This window comes from Oryctolagus cuniculus, chromosome 1 (assembly GCF_051225735.1).
Source record: "Oryctolagus cuniculus isolate XC-2025 breed Fujian yellow rabbit chromosome 1, ASM5122573v1, whole genome shotgun sequence".
In the NCBI taxonomy this organism is placed as follows: Eukaryota; Metazoa; Chordata; class Mammalia; order Lagomorpha; family Leporidae; genus Oryctolagus; species Oryctolagus cuniculus.
The window spans coordinates 142,652,071-142,667,929 of record NC_142867.1 but is presented as its reverse complement, the minus strand read 5'-3'; the positions used below and the strand labels follow the sequence as shown (position 1 = coordinate 142,667,929).

The window sequence follows — 15,859 nt, the reverse complement described above, 5'->3', positions numbered from 1 at the left end:
ATTTTTACCCTTTTTAGTTTTGCTTCCTGAAATTGTCACAAATGGTTCTCTGTATTCCTGTGTTCTGAATGTGTGTGGCAAACTGACAACCTGAGGTCCGTCATGGTCACTTTAGTCCTGAATAGAGTCAGCGGTCCCTCTTAACATGACTTTCAAGGCTGCAAGTTCAGGTGCATTGCATGTGCCTGTCCTTCCCATTTCCCAAAATAGAACACTGTCAAAAGTATCATAACAGCATTGAATTGCTCCGGTCCTAGACCTTAGATGTTAATTCTATTTCCTAATATATATAAGTGCTTTAATAAAATTCAGTTCAGGTTCCCCCAAATTTAGTTCAGGTTCTTACTTTCCTCTCCTCCTCTCCTATCAAAATCACTCTTAGGATTTAGTGACTCCAAGACAACATAGCAAACCTATTAACTCCACTGGAATGATGAATAATGTTTTTGCTAAATGCTGCAGATATTCTGGGTTAATTGGTCTTTTAAAATTTATAGATATTAGGGGTTAGGCATTTGGCACAGTAGTTAAACCACTGCTTGGGGGGCCGGCGCTGTGGCGTAGTAGGTAAAGCAGCCTCCTGCAGCACCAGCATCCCATATGGGTGCCGGTTTGAGTCTTGGCTGCTTCACTTCTGATCCAGCTCCCTGCTAATGAGCCTGGGAAAGCAGTGGTGGGTGCCCCAAGTGCTTGGGCTGCTGCACTCACGTGGGAGATCCAGATGAAGCTCCTGACTCTTTCCTTCAGTTGGGCCCAGCCCTGGCTGTTGTGGCCATTTGGGAGTGAACCAGCAGATGAAAGATCTCTCTCTGTTTCTCTCTCTCTTCCTCTCTCTCTCTCTCTTCCTCTCTCTCTCTCTCTCTCTCTCTCTATGACTCTGCCTTTCAAATCAGTAAATAAACCTTAAATCAAACAAAAAAATGAAAACAGTTCTCCGGATACCCACATGCCTGGGTTTGAGTCTCAGCTTTGTTCCCAGTACCATCTTCCCACTAATGCACACTTAAGCACACCTTGGGAGGCAGCAGGTGTGTCCCTGCCACCTAACTGGGAGACCTGAATTGAGTTCAGGGCTCCTGGTCCAAGCCTGGCCCAGCCCTGTTGTGGATATTCAGAAGATTAAACCAGTGGATGAAAGATTGGCTTGCCTCTCCCTTCCCCTCCCCCACTCCCCCTCCTCTCTCTCTCTCTCTCTCTCTCTCTTTCCAATAAAAATAAATAGAAATTGTTTTTACAAAACATAGATATTAGGATCAGAAAGAACTTTAAGTTGTTTTTTATTTTTTCTTGACCTTCTACATACCTGATGGCTGGCCACCCAGCTTCTACCTTCGTATTTCTGGCCTCCCATCTCCCTGTGAAGTAAATAGCAGATTCCCTGTGGGAATAGCCTGATCTATTAGATCATGCTGGAATTTGCCCAACCCTTATCTCCAGCACTGCACAGGCTATGCCTTGTTCCTACCAAAATAGTCCACATATCCGAAGACCATTGTCTGTCTTTTCCTGGCCAACAGGTCACAGGATTGTGTGTGTGTGTGTGTGTGTGTGTGTGTGTGAATCTGTCATGCATACTGAGTGACCAGGAGGCCAGTCGCCTTCTCGTCCTGGATCCTTTGTTGTGTTCGTTGATAATGACCTTCACCAGATGTGGCACTTGGAGTGAGCGCAGTAGCCTGGAGCTACACCTGGGAAGAGCACAGTGTTTCCCTGGATCTCGATTGTCAAGAAAAGGAAGGAACAATGTTGACTGAGTTGTAGTCCCTCACGTGTGCAGCTTCTTTTTTTTTTGGGGGGGGGGAGGGGGATTTATTTATTGGGCCATCACTGTGGCACAGCTGGTTAAGCCGCCGTTTGCATATTGGCATCCCATATGGGCACGAGTTTGAGTCTTGCCTGCTCCATTTTCCAATGCAGCTGCCTGCTAGTGGGCCTAGGAAAGCAGCAGAAGATGGCCCAAGTGCTTGGGCCCCTGCACCCACGTGGGAGACCCAGATGAAGCTCCTGACTTCTGACTTCAGCCTGGCCCAGCTCTGGCCATTGCAGCCATTTAGGGAGTGAACCAGGGGATAGAAGACCTCTCTCTCTTCCTGTCTCTATCCTTTCTGTAATTCTGACTTTCAAATAAATAAATAGATATTTTTAAAAAAAGAAAACATGAAAGGCAGTGATGGAGAGAGATCTTCCATCTGCTGGTTCACTCCCCACATGGCTGCAACAGCCTCGGCTGGACCAAGCTGAAGGAAGGAGGCTGGAACTGCATCCAGGTTTCCTATGGAGGTGGCAAGGCCCCAGGTACTTGTGCCATCTTTCCCAGGAGCATTAGCATGGGGCTGGATCGGAAGCAGAGCAGCTGGACGAGAACAGGCACTCATGTGGGGTGCCGGCATTGCAGGCAGCAGCTTAACTTGCTGCACCACAACGCTGGCCCCAGTGTTTGATTTTTAAATCCAGTGTTGTACTCCCTTTTCCTGGAAGTTTTAATATTGCACATCCAGTGATTTTTGTCTTCTTAGTAACATTCATTGAATGTATCTGATACACCAAATGCTGTTCTAAGCACACTTACGTATGTTATCTCATTTGACCCCCACAATGAACCTGTAAGTACCAGTACCTTAGTAGCATCTTCCTCCCCAGCTTATGGATGAAGAAAGAGGTGTGTAAAGGTACTAAGCAGGTGGCCACCTTCCCAGGGCTAGTAAGTGGTGGAGGCAGGATGAAAGCAGAGATAGGTCTGACTGCCAAGCCCAGGTCTTAGCTTCTGCACTTGGTATTGTCCTTCAGGACCCCGCATCAGGTACCCATTCCTCCTGGTGATCCAGCCCGCCATTGTTCTTATTTTTTTTTAACAGGCAGAGTGGACAGTGAGAGAGAGAGAGACAGAGAGAAAGGTCTTCCTTTTGCTGTTGGTTCACCCCCCAATGGCCACCACAGCTGGCGTGCTGCGGCCAGTGCACCGCGCTGATCTGAAGCCAGGAGCCAGGTGCTTCTGGTCTCCCATGGGGTGCAGGGCCCAAGGACTTGGGCCATCCTCCACTGCACTCCCTGGCCACAGCAGAGGGCTGGCCTGGAAGAGGGGCAACCGGGACAGAATCCGGCGCCCCAACCGGGACTAGAACCCGGTGTGTCAGCACGGCAGATGGAGGATTAGCCTAGTGAGCCGCGGCGCCGGCCCCACCATTGTTCTTATTGTTTTGGAAGCCACATCAGTTACCTTCACTGCATGTTGGAGTTTACAGGTAATTTAACATACTAAGCATTTTTCATGGGCCAACAGTTAGCTTCCAGGACTTTTGTCCCTGTTAAATATTACCTTGTTACTAACTGGATCCTCTTTTCTGCCTATGGTTGGGTTCTTGATCACAGATGCTGTTTGTTAGTCAAGCAGCAATACCCTCAACCTTGGCGCATATGCAAATTTGTTAAATCAATAAATTAGTATTCCCTGGGCACAGCCCTTAAAGCCCTCCCTGTGGGCTACAGCAGATACCCGGCATAAGCCAGGAAGCACCTACCATATGCTCACCACCACATCCATTCTGCCATTAGCCTTGCAGAAGTCACGATGCCACAGCGACTCTCTGGAACTGGTTGGCCGTCAGGATGTAGGCTAACTCCTGTAGTTCATCATTTTCTCTTCCCGTTGCCACACGCTATCTGTCCAATACCCTCATCATGAATTTTGCCTGCCCTGCTCTTATCCCCACTTCCTTCGCACATCAGAACACGTGTCCACCTCCATCAGCGCCTGTCCCATTGTCTCTGTGGTTTGACACCCTGGAGATCAGTAATCACCAGTGGAGGTGTCTCAGAGCTACGGCCTACCTACCCTCCCTTGGGCCTGCAACTGGTTCCGCTTTAAAGAGTGAAGTAATGCTTTCTATCCATGCCAAGCAGTAGTTCCCACATCACGACTCTGGAGCTTGACAGTCATCCTCCTGGGCAGAAAAGCAAAGTGGGAGTCAAGTACTCCTTTCCTTGCCTTCACCTCTTGATGCTGGGTCATGCTAATGCTCCCATCATCGCTTCACAAGCCCTTTGTGTTGTCCTGGGCTTTCTGCAGCGGCGTCCACTGATTCTGAAGTTTCCTCCTTGGCAAGTCTTCCAGCTCTCATGTACCTATCCCAAGTGTTTTCCTTGTTTTCAGTGCTCACCCTTTCACCCTGTGCACATGTCCTCAGAAAGTCCACCCTTATCAGAGACCTCCTGGACAGTCACATCAGTGTCCTGGCTCCCCACTGTCCTCTTGGTCTCTTTTGGAAATGCGTCCCCATCATCTCTTGCTTGGTCTAATGGTCTAATGTGGTGAATCGCCCCTGAGACCATTGTATTAATCTCTTCCTTGTCTTGTGTCCTTTGGGGATTTTGCTCCTTGCAGAGGAATCTCTGATGAATGGCCCTCCAAAAACCTGAGGACATTTTTGGATTGGTATTAATGCTGACTGCTTTTCCAAAATCCATCTTTCATTTCCCTATACTGCTTATCAATGTTCTGGGACTCTGTTTGCATTTTCCACAGCTCCGCTGCAGGGTCTGTGCTACGCTTTCCTCAGCAGCTGAAGTCTCCCTCTGTAGGTCCTGATCACTGGCTCCTTCCATCATCAGCAGGGGTGGGGGAAGTAGGGGTGGGGTGGGGACGAGGCTCTGCAGTCTTCATTCTTCTGTGGCCCTTCCAAGGGAATTCTCCTTCTGTCTTAAATCATCTGAGCAGTCGCCTTTTCAACACCAGTGATATCCTGCAGTGTCTGCTACAGGATAATGGTCCCGGTGGGGGAAGCCCCTCCTGCTGCATAGCTGTTAAATCCATTTTGAAAAACACATAAACTAGCCAACTACCAGTAGCTTCAATACAGTACAAATCCATTAGTTAAGGGTACTCACAACCTTTCGTCCAGTTGCCTTTGGTTGCCCTGCAGATGTTAGTGGAAAGTGTTCATTATGTGCATTTAAAAATGTTTATTTATTTTATGAATTTGAGAATCAGAGAGACAGCAACTTCCTATCCACTGGTTCACTCCCCAAATGCTCAGGAGCCAGGAACTCAATCCAAATCTCCACGTGGGTTAGGAATCCAACTGCTTGAACCATTGCCTGCTACATCCCCTGGTGCGCACAAGCAGGAATCTGGAATCAGGAGTGGAGCAAGGGCTGGACCCAGGCACTCCAGTATGGGATGTGCACATCCCAAGCAGTATCCGAACTGCTACACCAAATGCTTTCTCCTCGTGGTGTACATTTTATAAATGGAAAAATTGTTGCAAAGAACAAATAGAGGATAGAGAATGCCTGTACTTTCTCTCTCTCTTTTATTTGACAGGCAGAGTTAGACAGTGAGAGAGAGAGACAGAGAGAAAGGTTTTCCTTTTCCATTGGTTCACTCCCCAAATGGCTGCTACGGCCGGCACTGCGCTGACGCGAAGCCAGGAGCCAGGTGCCTCCTCCTGGTCTCCCATGCGGATGCAGGGGCCCAAGCACTTGGGCCATCCTCCAGTGCCTTCCTGGGCCACAGCAGAGAGCTGGACTGGAAGAGGAGCAACTGGGACAGAATCCGGTGCCCATATGGGATGCCAGTACCACAGGCGGAGGATTAACCAAGTGAGCCACGGCGCCGGTCCCTATCTCTCTCTCTCTCTCTCTCTCTTTTTTTTAAGATTTATTTATCTTTATTTGGAAGAGAGAGAAGTCTTCCATCTGCTGGTTCACTCCCTAAATTGCCAAAGTAGCCAGAGCTGTGCTGATCCGAAACCAGGAGCTTCTTCTCGGTCTCCCGTGCGGGTTCAGGGGCCCAAGGACTTGGGCCATCTTCTGCTTTCCCAGGCCATGTATAGGTGACAATCTAGATCAGAAGTGGAGCAGCCGGAACTCAAACTGCTGGCACTGCAGGCGGTGGCTTTACCTGCTACGCCACAGCTCCAGCCCCCACCTGTACTTTCAATATTGTGCCAGGGCTGGCGCTGTGGTGCAGTAGGTTAATCCTACACCTGTGGCACCGGCAACCCATATGGGCTCTGGTTCAAGTCCCTGCTGCTCCTCTTCCCATCCTGCTCTCTGCTGTGTCCTGGGAAAGCAGTGGAAGATGGCCCAAGTCCTTGGGCCCCTGCACCCACTTGGGAGACCCGGAAGGAGCTCCTGGCTCCTGGCTTCAGATCGGCACAGCTTTGGCCATTGCAGCTATTTGGGGGAATGAACCAGCAGATATCTCTCTTTTACACTCTCTGTAACTTTACCTCTCGAATAAATAAATAAATCTTTAAAAAAAAATCAGTGGGTCTCATAGGGGAGGGTATAAGGCTACATTTGTTTACAGTTGTGTGTGTGTGTGTGTGTTTTAAAAACTCCTTATTTTGGAGTAACTTTAGACTCACAGGCAGTTTCCAGAGGAGAGGGAGTTCCTGCTTCCTCCAGTGACACCGTCTCAACTGCAGGGCTGCAGTCCCATGTCTTTGGCTAGTTCAGCTGACGCTCCCTGAACCCCAGTCATAATCTATTATCATTATAATTGCAATATTTGTATCGTGCATACTGAGTGCCAGCAGGAACTCCAGCTAACGAGGTACCAAAGTAACTGTTCTTTGTCCTTGTTTGCGGATGAGGGGGACTGGGCTTCCCTAGGTCACCTGCAGGAGTCAAGCTTCAGGCCCCGGCTCTTACCCAGCATGCCATGCTGCCTCCCCCCGCCCCCCGTGAGTCTCACTGGTGCATCCATGAGCCCAGCTCCAACACGAGTAGTGTGTAACTTCATCACCGAGGGAGGGAGGCCCTGCTCCCAGGCGAGGGGAACACGACTCACAGACTCACAGACAGGGACGTTGAAATGCTGATCAGTTCCCTCTGTGTCATTTCCGGGATGCGTAGGCCCAGTCTCGGGCACAGCAGTAGCAGGTTCACAGCTGAAGATATCTCGTGGCTCTCACTTTGACTGCCAGGGAGCGTGAGATGGGGAAAGCTGGCGGGCAGCCTGCCTGGACTGGGGCAGACCTAGCCGGTGGCCGGCGGAGGCGTCTTCCCAGAGCCCAGTCTTGGCGACGGCGCTGCAAGATGGGTTCTCTCTGCAGGAGGCTTGATTCCAAAGCAGATCCCTGTGTGGTAAACAGCCCTGCCACCCGCCTGCTCCCAGGGCCCTAGGAGAGGAAAGCAGAGGGGAAGGCAGAGGTCACGACAGTCTCAGTCGCTGCATTTGGTGCCAGGTACAGCAGGCACAGACCAAGGGCGCTGCAGCCCAGACGACCTTGGTAACTCGATCCCTCGCATTCCATGTGTTCCAGCCATGAAAATAAATACCAGAGCACAAGGTCTAAGAGCCCATGAGCACTTGTGCTTTTAAGAAACACGTGTGCGGGATCTGAGCCTCATCGCAGACGCGTGAGATGAGGAAGATGACTTCACCTCCAGGGGAGGACGCCGTTTGTCTCGGGTCTTCCACTTGGTGTTCGGCACGGCCACTGTGGGAGCCTGATGCCTGGGCGGCCTTTAGTATTGTGGGGACCTGGGCTGCAGCCTGGCCTTGCCTCTGACCTGCCCTGTGGTCTTTCCTCGCACTTTCTTCTGCTGTTAAGAGAACAGATTCACAGCAAGCACTTGGCTCATCGGGTTCTCGTGAGGGTGGAGGATGCACCAGGAAGAGCTTGACAGGGAACCTGGCACGAAGAATAACCAGGAAATGTTAACTGTTGGTGCTAGGCCAAGTCTCCATCCGTTAGGGATGAATCGGGCTACTATTAATGGACTAGTGAAGCAACACTCACTTAACAAATGGGGGTTATGTTTCTCACACAGTAAGAAGTTGGAAGGCAGGAGCCAAATGATAGCATCAAAGATGACTTACCTTCTTGGATTCCCTTCCACCCTCCATAGTAGTTTGGTTTGCTGCCTCCTGGCTACAAGATGGCTGCTGTAGCTCCATCCACTGTGTTTACAGAGAAGCACAGTAACAAACATTAAACACACAGACAAACCACACAACTTTTCCACAACCCCACCTCCTGCCCCCAACCACCCCCTGCCCCAGCCTGGGCTGGGCTGTTTTGCAGGTGTCTACAAGGGACACTTGGAAAATGAGCATTTAGCTTTTCAGACATAATTGTGCAAGTGGCAAGGAGAAGTGAGCGTGGAAGTAGACTGAGTTAATTGGATTTGGAAGTCTTTTCTGCCTCTCACATTGTTGTCATTGGTCTCTGGGTGCAGAGTGCCCAGTCAACCCCAGTGTTCACAGTGCACCAGCAGCAATACCCCTGTCTAGAGTGTCTTCCTTTTGTTCTCACTGTTTACTTTTTTATGGGCATCTCTTTCTTTCTTTCTTTTTTTAAAATTATTCATTTGAAAGGCAGAGTTAGAGAAACAAAGAGAGATCTTCCATCCACTTGTTCACCCCTCCCTCCCAAATAGCTACAACAGCCGGAGTTGGGCCGATCCAAAGCCGGGAGTTTCTCTTGGATGCAGGGGCCCTAACACCTGGGCCATGTTCCACTACTTTCTCAGGCACATTAGCAGGGAGCTGGATTGGAGCAGCCAACCAGGACTCAAACTGGTGCCCATGTAGAATGCCAACACCACAGGCAGCGGCTTTACCCATTAGGCCACAGTGCCAACCCCTATTATTTTGTTTTTAAAAATAGATTTAAATTACTTTTAAAAATGTATTTGCTTGAGAGGCAGAGAGAGAGAGAGCATGAGAGAAAGAGAGAGAGCCAGTCTACTGACTTGTTCCCCAGATGCCCACAAACACGAGAGTTGGGCTGAAGCTATGGTCTAGAAATTCAATCCAAGTATCCCATGTAGGCAACAGGAACCCAATTCTAGAGTCATTACCCGCTGCCTCCCAGGGTCTGCATTAGCAGGAAGGTGGAGTCAGGACCCAGAGCCCTGTATTGAAGCTGAGTACTCTGAGATGGGACACCAGTATTTTAACCAGTGTCTTAACCACTAGGCTAAACAACTGCCTCTATTTTTTTTTCCTTAACTTTTTAACTGAAATATAACATATACACGTTTAAGGTGCACAGATCTTTACTAGATTCTTCAAAGAATTTTTGCTTTTTATCTTCGTGAAACCTTGCTCCCATCAATATATAAACATTCTCAGCACCTGCATAACCTTCTGCTTCTCCCCCCATCTGTCCATATTCCCTCCAAATGTAGCCATAGTTCTTTTTTTTTTTTTTTTTGACAGAATGGACAGAGAGAGAGAGACAGAGAGAAAGGTCTTCCTTTTGCCGTTGGTTCACCCTCCAATGGCCACTGCGGCCGGCACGCTGCAACCTGCGCACCGTGCTGATCGATGGCAGGAGCCAGGTACTTCTCCTGGTCTCCCATGGGGTGCAGGGCCCAAGCACTTGGGCCATCCTCCACTGCACTCCCTGGCCACAGCAGAGAGCTGGCCTGGAAGAGGGGCAACTGGGACAGAATCCAGCGCCCCAACCGGGACTAGAACCCGGTGTGCTGGCGCTGCAAGGCGGAGGATTAGCCTAGTGGGCCGCGGCGCCGGCCCGCCATAGTTCTGATCTCCATCACCATAGATCAGCTTTGCCTGTCCTTGGACTTCATCAAAATGGAATCGTCCATTTGTATGCATTCTACGTGGTTCTGCCTTCTGTCACTCAGCTGTGAGATTCCTGTCTGTTGCTGCAATGTGGTAGTGGTTCACCTGTCTCCCATGCTTTCTGTCTCTGCACAGACCCGGGATAGGTGGCGTTACAAGACCTGGTGTGGCACGGGGCTGGAGTGTCACACGCCCACTCATCGAGCATCTTTTCCTCATAAAAGCCACCCTGGTCGATTTCTCACAAAGTGTGCCTGCACACCGTTCTCCGCAGCACCAAGTCGACTTTAAAAGGCATCTCTTAGGGACTTGTATGTTTGCCTTGGATGCTGTCAGCATGAAAGAATTTTCGTGAGCACTTCTTCATTTGGAGCTGGTGGGAGAAGAGAGTAAGGAGAGGGACGCTTTGGGAAGGACATTTTTAGGCAGAGGGAAAGGCAGCCACCGAAGCATCATTGGGGGCGGAGCCTGCAAGCCAGCCTCTGAGCAGATTCACGTTCTTGCGTGTTCCTCCCTTTCCAGCGGCCTCAGTTCAGAGCTCAAGGACATAAAGATCTCAGCGTAGCCCTGCTTCTTCTCGGGGCTGGGCAACGTGGTTGGGATTCAGACTGACTCTTGAGAAGCCTTGCCTCCCCCCAGACTCTGGGCGATGGGCTTTCCCCTTTAAAGCTGGGGTGGCTTTCGGGATGAAAGCTGTGCAGTTAGCCCCAGGGGCAGGTCTCAGGCATCTTATCTCCGGGTGTCTGCTGCTCCCGTGCCTTGTGTCTGCAGGCGAAACGTACTACGATATTTGGCAAAGACCCAATCCGGGATTCTTTGTGCCAAAAGAGTTACAGTGTTTTATTAAGTTATGAATTTCTGTATCCCCAGCTCTCCTTGCAATATATTATTCTGGATATTATTATTTTCCCTAGGACCTGGGAAGATAGGTAAGGTTATTCCCCTTTTACAAGTGAATAAATTAAGGGTTGGAGAGTTGAAGTACACTGTCTGTAAGTAACAGGAAGAAAGAAGTCAGGCTGGTAGTCAGAGCTAGCTTTCTCAGATTCCTAAGACTGTGTACCTTGTACTACACCAACCACCTTTTAACTATCTGCTGCCTTTCTCGTGCGCTCACGATCCCATCATGCCCATCTCCTCTTGCCTCAACACATGCTTCTCAGTTGTTTGTCTTTTTAGTGTGTGTTTTTAAAAGATTTATTTAGAGGCTGGTGCTGTGGTGTAGTAGGTTAAGCTGCCTCCTGCAGTGCCGGCATCCCATATAGATGCCAGTTCAGGTCCCAGCTGCTCCACTTCTGATCCAGCTCCCTGCTAATGCTCCTGGGAGAGCAGAAGAAGATGGCCTAAGTCCTTTGGCCCCCACCACTCAAGTGAGAGACCCGGAAGAAGCTCCTGGCTCCTGGCTTTGAGAGGGAGAAACAGAGAAAGAGATCTTCCATCTGCTGGTTCATTTCCCAAACAGCCGCAATGGTCGGGACTGGGCTGGGCCAATGCCAAGAGTCTGAAACTATATCCAGGTTGTCCACGTGGGTAGCAGGGGTCCAAGCACTTGGGTCTTCTCCCTGCCTTCTCTGGAGCAGGGAGCTGGGTCGGAAGTGGAGCAGCCAGGACTCAACTGGCACTCTGACACAGGATGCAGGTGTTGCAGGCGGAGGCCTAACCTGCTGTGCCACAGCACCAGCCCCCAGTTGTTTGTCTTAAACCAGTCTTAGAACAGGTAAAAGGTGTAAGCATCTTGCCATGTATTTTTATTTTAGTTGTTGAAGCTTCACTGTAACACCCTGAGTGATTCTTTTCCAGATGCCTCAAAGTTTATGTTGTATTTTATTAAAGGGATTTTTAAAAATATTTAACACTAGAGAGCACAGTGGGAAAGACCCAGTGGAGAGTAAAGAGGCACCGGTTTCAGTCCTCGCATTGCCACAAACCCAACAAGCTGCAAGCCCCAAGCTTCTGGGTTTCGCTCATTTGTGAAATGAGAAGCTTGAAGTGTGTAACTGCTGTGTCCCCACCTGTTCTAAAAACGCCCGCTTCTATGAATGTCGTTGATAATTCTGAAACGGGTTTAGAGTGTTTCTAAAGGATCCCTGATGATTAATTACCAATCCAGAGAAGTGGATGGCTCTGAGATTTTACATCAATTCTTTACTCCTCCAAGTTGAGCTACATTTTCCACTGCATTTCCCGGTCTTGCATTCCCACCCCCCAGAAAGGGTGTGGGTTCTTAAATAATTCATATTGGACTTAGATTCCTTGAAGACCTGGCAGGCTGTAATGTTGGATAAGATAACATAAAATATTGCCAGTAGCCTACCTCAGCCTGCCAACCCTCCTTGTTCACTATAAGAATTTATAATGTGGATGGTTTTCAGTTATACCTGGTACTATGGGAAAGAATTAAATGCTGTCGAGCAACTCTGAAAATAAGAAATACATGGATAGTATGGTCTCATTAGTAAAGAATGTGCTATACTTAAAATATTACTGCATCGTTTTAGACCTAGTAAAGAGAAAACTGGCCACGTGAGTGAATCTGGAGCATCTGTCATCAAGCATGGACTCAACCCAGAGAAGATCTTCATGCAGGTCCATTATTTAAAGGTACGTGCACCCAAGTGCCGGAAGATTGTCGCCATGGTGCGGAGTGATACGGTTAAAACCAGGAAGATGAGTGACATGGCAGAGGCCAAACAAAATACCATCATCGTGTAATGGCACCTGACTGGGAAGATACGTGATTGTCCGATAACTAAAGCACTTTATTCCCCCCCCCCCAAAATGAGGCCATGTTAGGCAGGGTAAATCAACAGAAGCTGAAGTATGCCCTGCCCCGTAGCTTCCTTCTCCCTGGCTCCCTTCTCAGGTCAGCTTTGAAGGGCAGAGCCCTCAAATCACTGTCAGGTTCTAACCAAAAGCCAGGAGTAACAAGGAGGCCTTTGAAGTTATAAAAGACTCATGGTAGCCGAAGGAGAGGGGCCGGGCCTGTGTTTCCTGCTAGTCCACGACGGGCATGCAGGCTTCACGTGAGCCAAGTCAAAGCCGAGACGATGGTAACATTAACAAGGACATGGAAGCTGGGTACAGAGTGCTTCCCTCGCTTCCAGACCCAGTCTTGGACAGGATCTAAAGGGCAACTGGGATAGGTGAGACGGCATGTCCCAGTGGGCCTGGTGCACCAGTGTGTAGCTGAATTTGACTGGGTGAGCATTTTCCTGATGAACCCAAGACAAGCATCTTTTCTCTCTCTTCTTTTCTTCCAGGGCTATTTCCTCCTTCGGTTCCTTGCCAAAAGACTTGGAGACGAGACCTATTTTTCATTTTTAAGAAAATTTGTGTACACGTTTCATGGGCAGTTGATTCTTTCCCAGGTAATGTGCGGGTCCTCAGGAATCCATGGTATACATTTGGAGGGGATATGGCATGCGGGACGTAGGTCGTGCAAGTATTTAAAAAGCAGGATAAAAGCTTACGATCAAATGCTGACGGGAACACGGGAAGTTCACAGAATGGACACAGTGAAGTGTCATTCCAGGAGGATGACCCCCTGTAATTTGGGGACAGCTCTAACCTAAAGCTGTCTTATATACAGTGGTGTGGATAGCTCTCCCTTAAGTTACCTTAGGATTAAAACCAAAACGGTCTTGGAGTCCCCTCCACCTGGAACTATCTTTGCAAGGTTTCTCCCTCTCCCTCTTCTGTCTCAGTTTGAATGCCGCCACCGTGGCACCATCCCGGCTCAGCAGATACACAGCCAGACTCCTCTTTGCCCTTGTCTCACTTGCACAGGCACTATCATTCTCCATAGTCATATTTTCACTTATGGGCCTCCCTCCTCTCTCCTCATTAGGCCTTAAAAATTCATGAATATGTAATTAAAAGGTGAATTCATTTCCATGCGAAGGATCTTGAAATCCATGTGTAGTTTTCATAATATGCATTTTTCCATGAATTTTTTTAAAAAAGATTTATTTTATTTATTTGAAAGACAGAGTTACAGAGAGAAATAGAGACAGGGAGAGAGAGGTCTTTTATCTGCTGGTTCACTCCCCAAAGGGCTGCAATGGCCAGAGCTGAGCTGATCCGAAGTCAGGAGCCAGGAGCTTTTTCTAGGTCTCCCACGTGAGTGTAGGTTTCTGAAGATTTGAGCCATCTTCTGCTTTCCCAGGCCATAGCAGGGAGCTGGATTGGAAGTGGAACAGCTGGGACTCGAACTGGCACCCATATGAGATGCCGACCCTGCAGGCTGGGACTTTAACCCACTGTGCCACAGTGCCGGCCCCAACCACTGAGATATTCTCCTCCTGCTTTTTTCTCTCCATGACCTTTTTTTTTTTTTTTTTAAAAAAAAAGATTTATTTTAATGGGAGAGAGAGAGAGAGAGAGAGAGAGACCAACCTTTCCTCTACTGGTTCATTCTCCAAATGCCTACAACAGCCAGGGCCTGGCCAGGCTGAAGCCAGGAGCCAGAAACTCCGTTAGGGTCTTTCACATGAGTGGCGAGGACCCAGGAACTTGGCCATCATCCTCTGCCTTCCCGCCACGTGGGCAGGGAGCTGGATTGGAAGCATGCAGTAACTAAGACTTGAAGCAGACTTAGATATGGGCTGCAGGCTTTAACCTGCTGTGCCACGACACCTGCATTTATCTATGTTTTTCTTTTGAGACCCTCCATATAAGCTCCACAGACATAGCTTTTATTTTGCCAGTACTCAGGACGTGGCTGACATACGGTGGTTCTACTGTGAACGTGTGATAAACAAATGAATAACAAGACACACTGAAATATTCAGACAGCCTGGCAATAAAACTGTCAGCGAAAGCGCCCTGTCCACTCCTAAGAGTCAGGGGCGAGCAGCTCAGAGCAAGGAAGGGATGGGGGTTACGAGGCCCTGATAGCAGAGCCTCGGAGAGCTGAGAGGGACGATGCGTCTTGAGGAGAGGTTAGGCCGAAGGGTATTTTTTATGTTTGACAGATGTGTTCATAGACAGCTGTGTGCCCAGCAGTAAAACACATCCACACGGGATCTGAACACTGAGGGGGGGATAGCCTGAGGGTGACCAGACCCAGTGGCTGCTCTTTTTCCTTCTTTGGGGTGGGGTGGGGGGGATGAGAGGGGTCTCCCTAACTGCGTTTGGAAAGGCCATTTGAAAATGGGTTCAGGGCCGGCGCCGCGGCTCACTAGGCTAATCCTCCGCCTTGCGGCACCGGCACACCAGGTTCTAGTCCCGGTCGGGGTGCCGGATTCTGTCCCGGTTGCCCCTCTTCCAGGACAGCTCTCTGCTATGGCCAGGGAGTGCAGTGGAGGATGGCCCAGGTACTTGGGCCCTGCACCCCATGGGAGACCAGGAGAAGCACCTGGCTCCTGCCATCGGATCAGCACGGTGCGCCGGCCGTGGCGGCCATTGGAGGGTGAACCAACGGCAAAGGAAGACCTTTCAATCTCTGTCTCTCTCTCTCTCACTGTCCACTCTGCCTGTCAAAAAAAAAAAAAAAAGAGAGAGAAAGAAAGAAAGAAAGAAAATGGGTTCAGAAGTCTCGCGTGCCTGGTCGACTGGCGAGTCTGAATTCCTGCTGCTCAGAACCACGTCGCGCCCACGAGCACTGACCGTGACTGCTGGGTCTCTGAGGTCCCCGTCCCGGGGAGCTCTCAGCACTCCCTCAACCAGGTTGCTGGATTCTCCCTGCTGACAATAACTCTGCTGTTTCTCCCCAACAACTTTCCTGAGATAAGATTTGCATACTGTAAGATTCACTTTTTAGAAGTGTGCAAGTCGGTGGTTTTCAGTGTATTCCCAAGGTCATGCAGCCATCCCCATTATCTAATTTTAGAACGTTTCCTCAACGCTGAAAGAAACGATTAGCAGTCTCTTCCCTCTTCCCCGCCCCCACCTCCATCCCCAGGCAACCACTAATCTACTTTCCATCTCTGTGTGTTTTCCTGTTTGGACATTTCATTTAAATGAATCATACACTATGTGGCACTTGGTGTCTGGATCTCTTTCAAGTAATGTGAAATTTTCAGGATTATGTCAGTGCTTCATTTCTTACCTTTGATTTTGATTTTGTTAATTGTGATAAAAAATATGTAATTTACCATTTTAGTTTTTTTAAAGGATTTATTTATTTATTTGAAAGGCAGAATTGTAGAGAAGGAGAGAGAGAGAGAGGTAGATAGATAGATCTGTCTTCCAACTGCTAGTTCGCTCCCCAAATGGCTGCAACAGCCAGGAGCCAAGAGCTTCATCCAGGTCTCCTGGAAGGGTGCAGAGGCCCAAACACTTGGGCCATCTTCTGCTGTTTCCCAAGTGCATCAGCAG

At 49.2% G+C, this 15,859-nt stretch overlaps 1 protein-coding gene across 21 annotated transcripts in view; it reads left to right on the top strand.

The window, feature by feature from the left end:
- AOPEP (aminopeptidase O (putative)) overlaps nt 1-15,859 on the top strand; it is a 406,706-nt gene that overhangs the window by 237,069 nt on the left and 153,778 nt on the right. For all 21 annotated transcript variants that reach the window (XR_011379142.2, XR_011379141.2, XR_016236048.1 and 18 more), the window contains 2 exons: nt 12,040-12,142; nt 12,802-12,909. Coding sequence is in view for 14 of the 21 variants with exons in the window: in XM_089335804.1 (XP_089191930.1) it covers nt 12,040-12,142; nt 12,802-12,909 (211 nt within the window). In the remaining 7 variants the exon portion in view is untranslated. The remainder of the gene's footprint in view (nt 1-12,039; nt 12,143-12,801; nt 12,910-15,859) is intronic.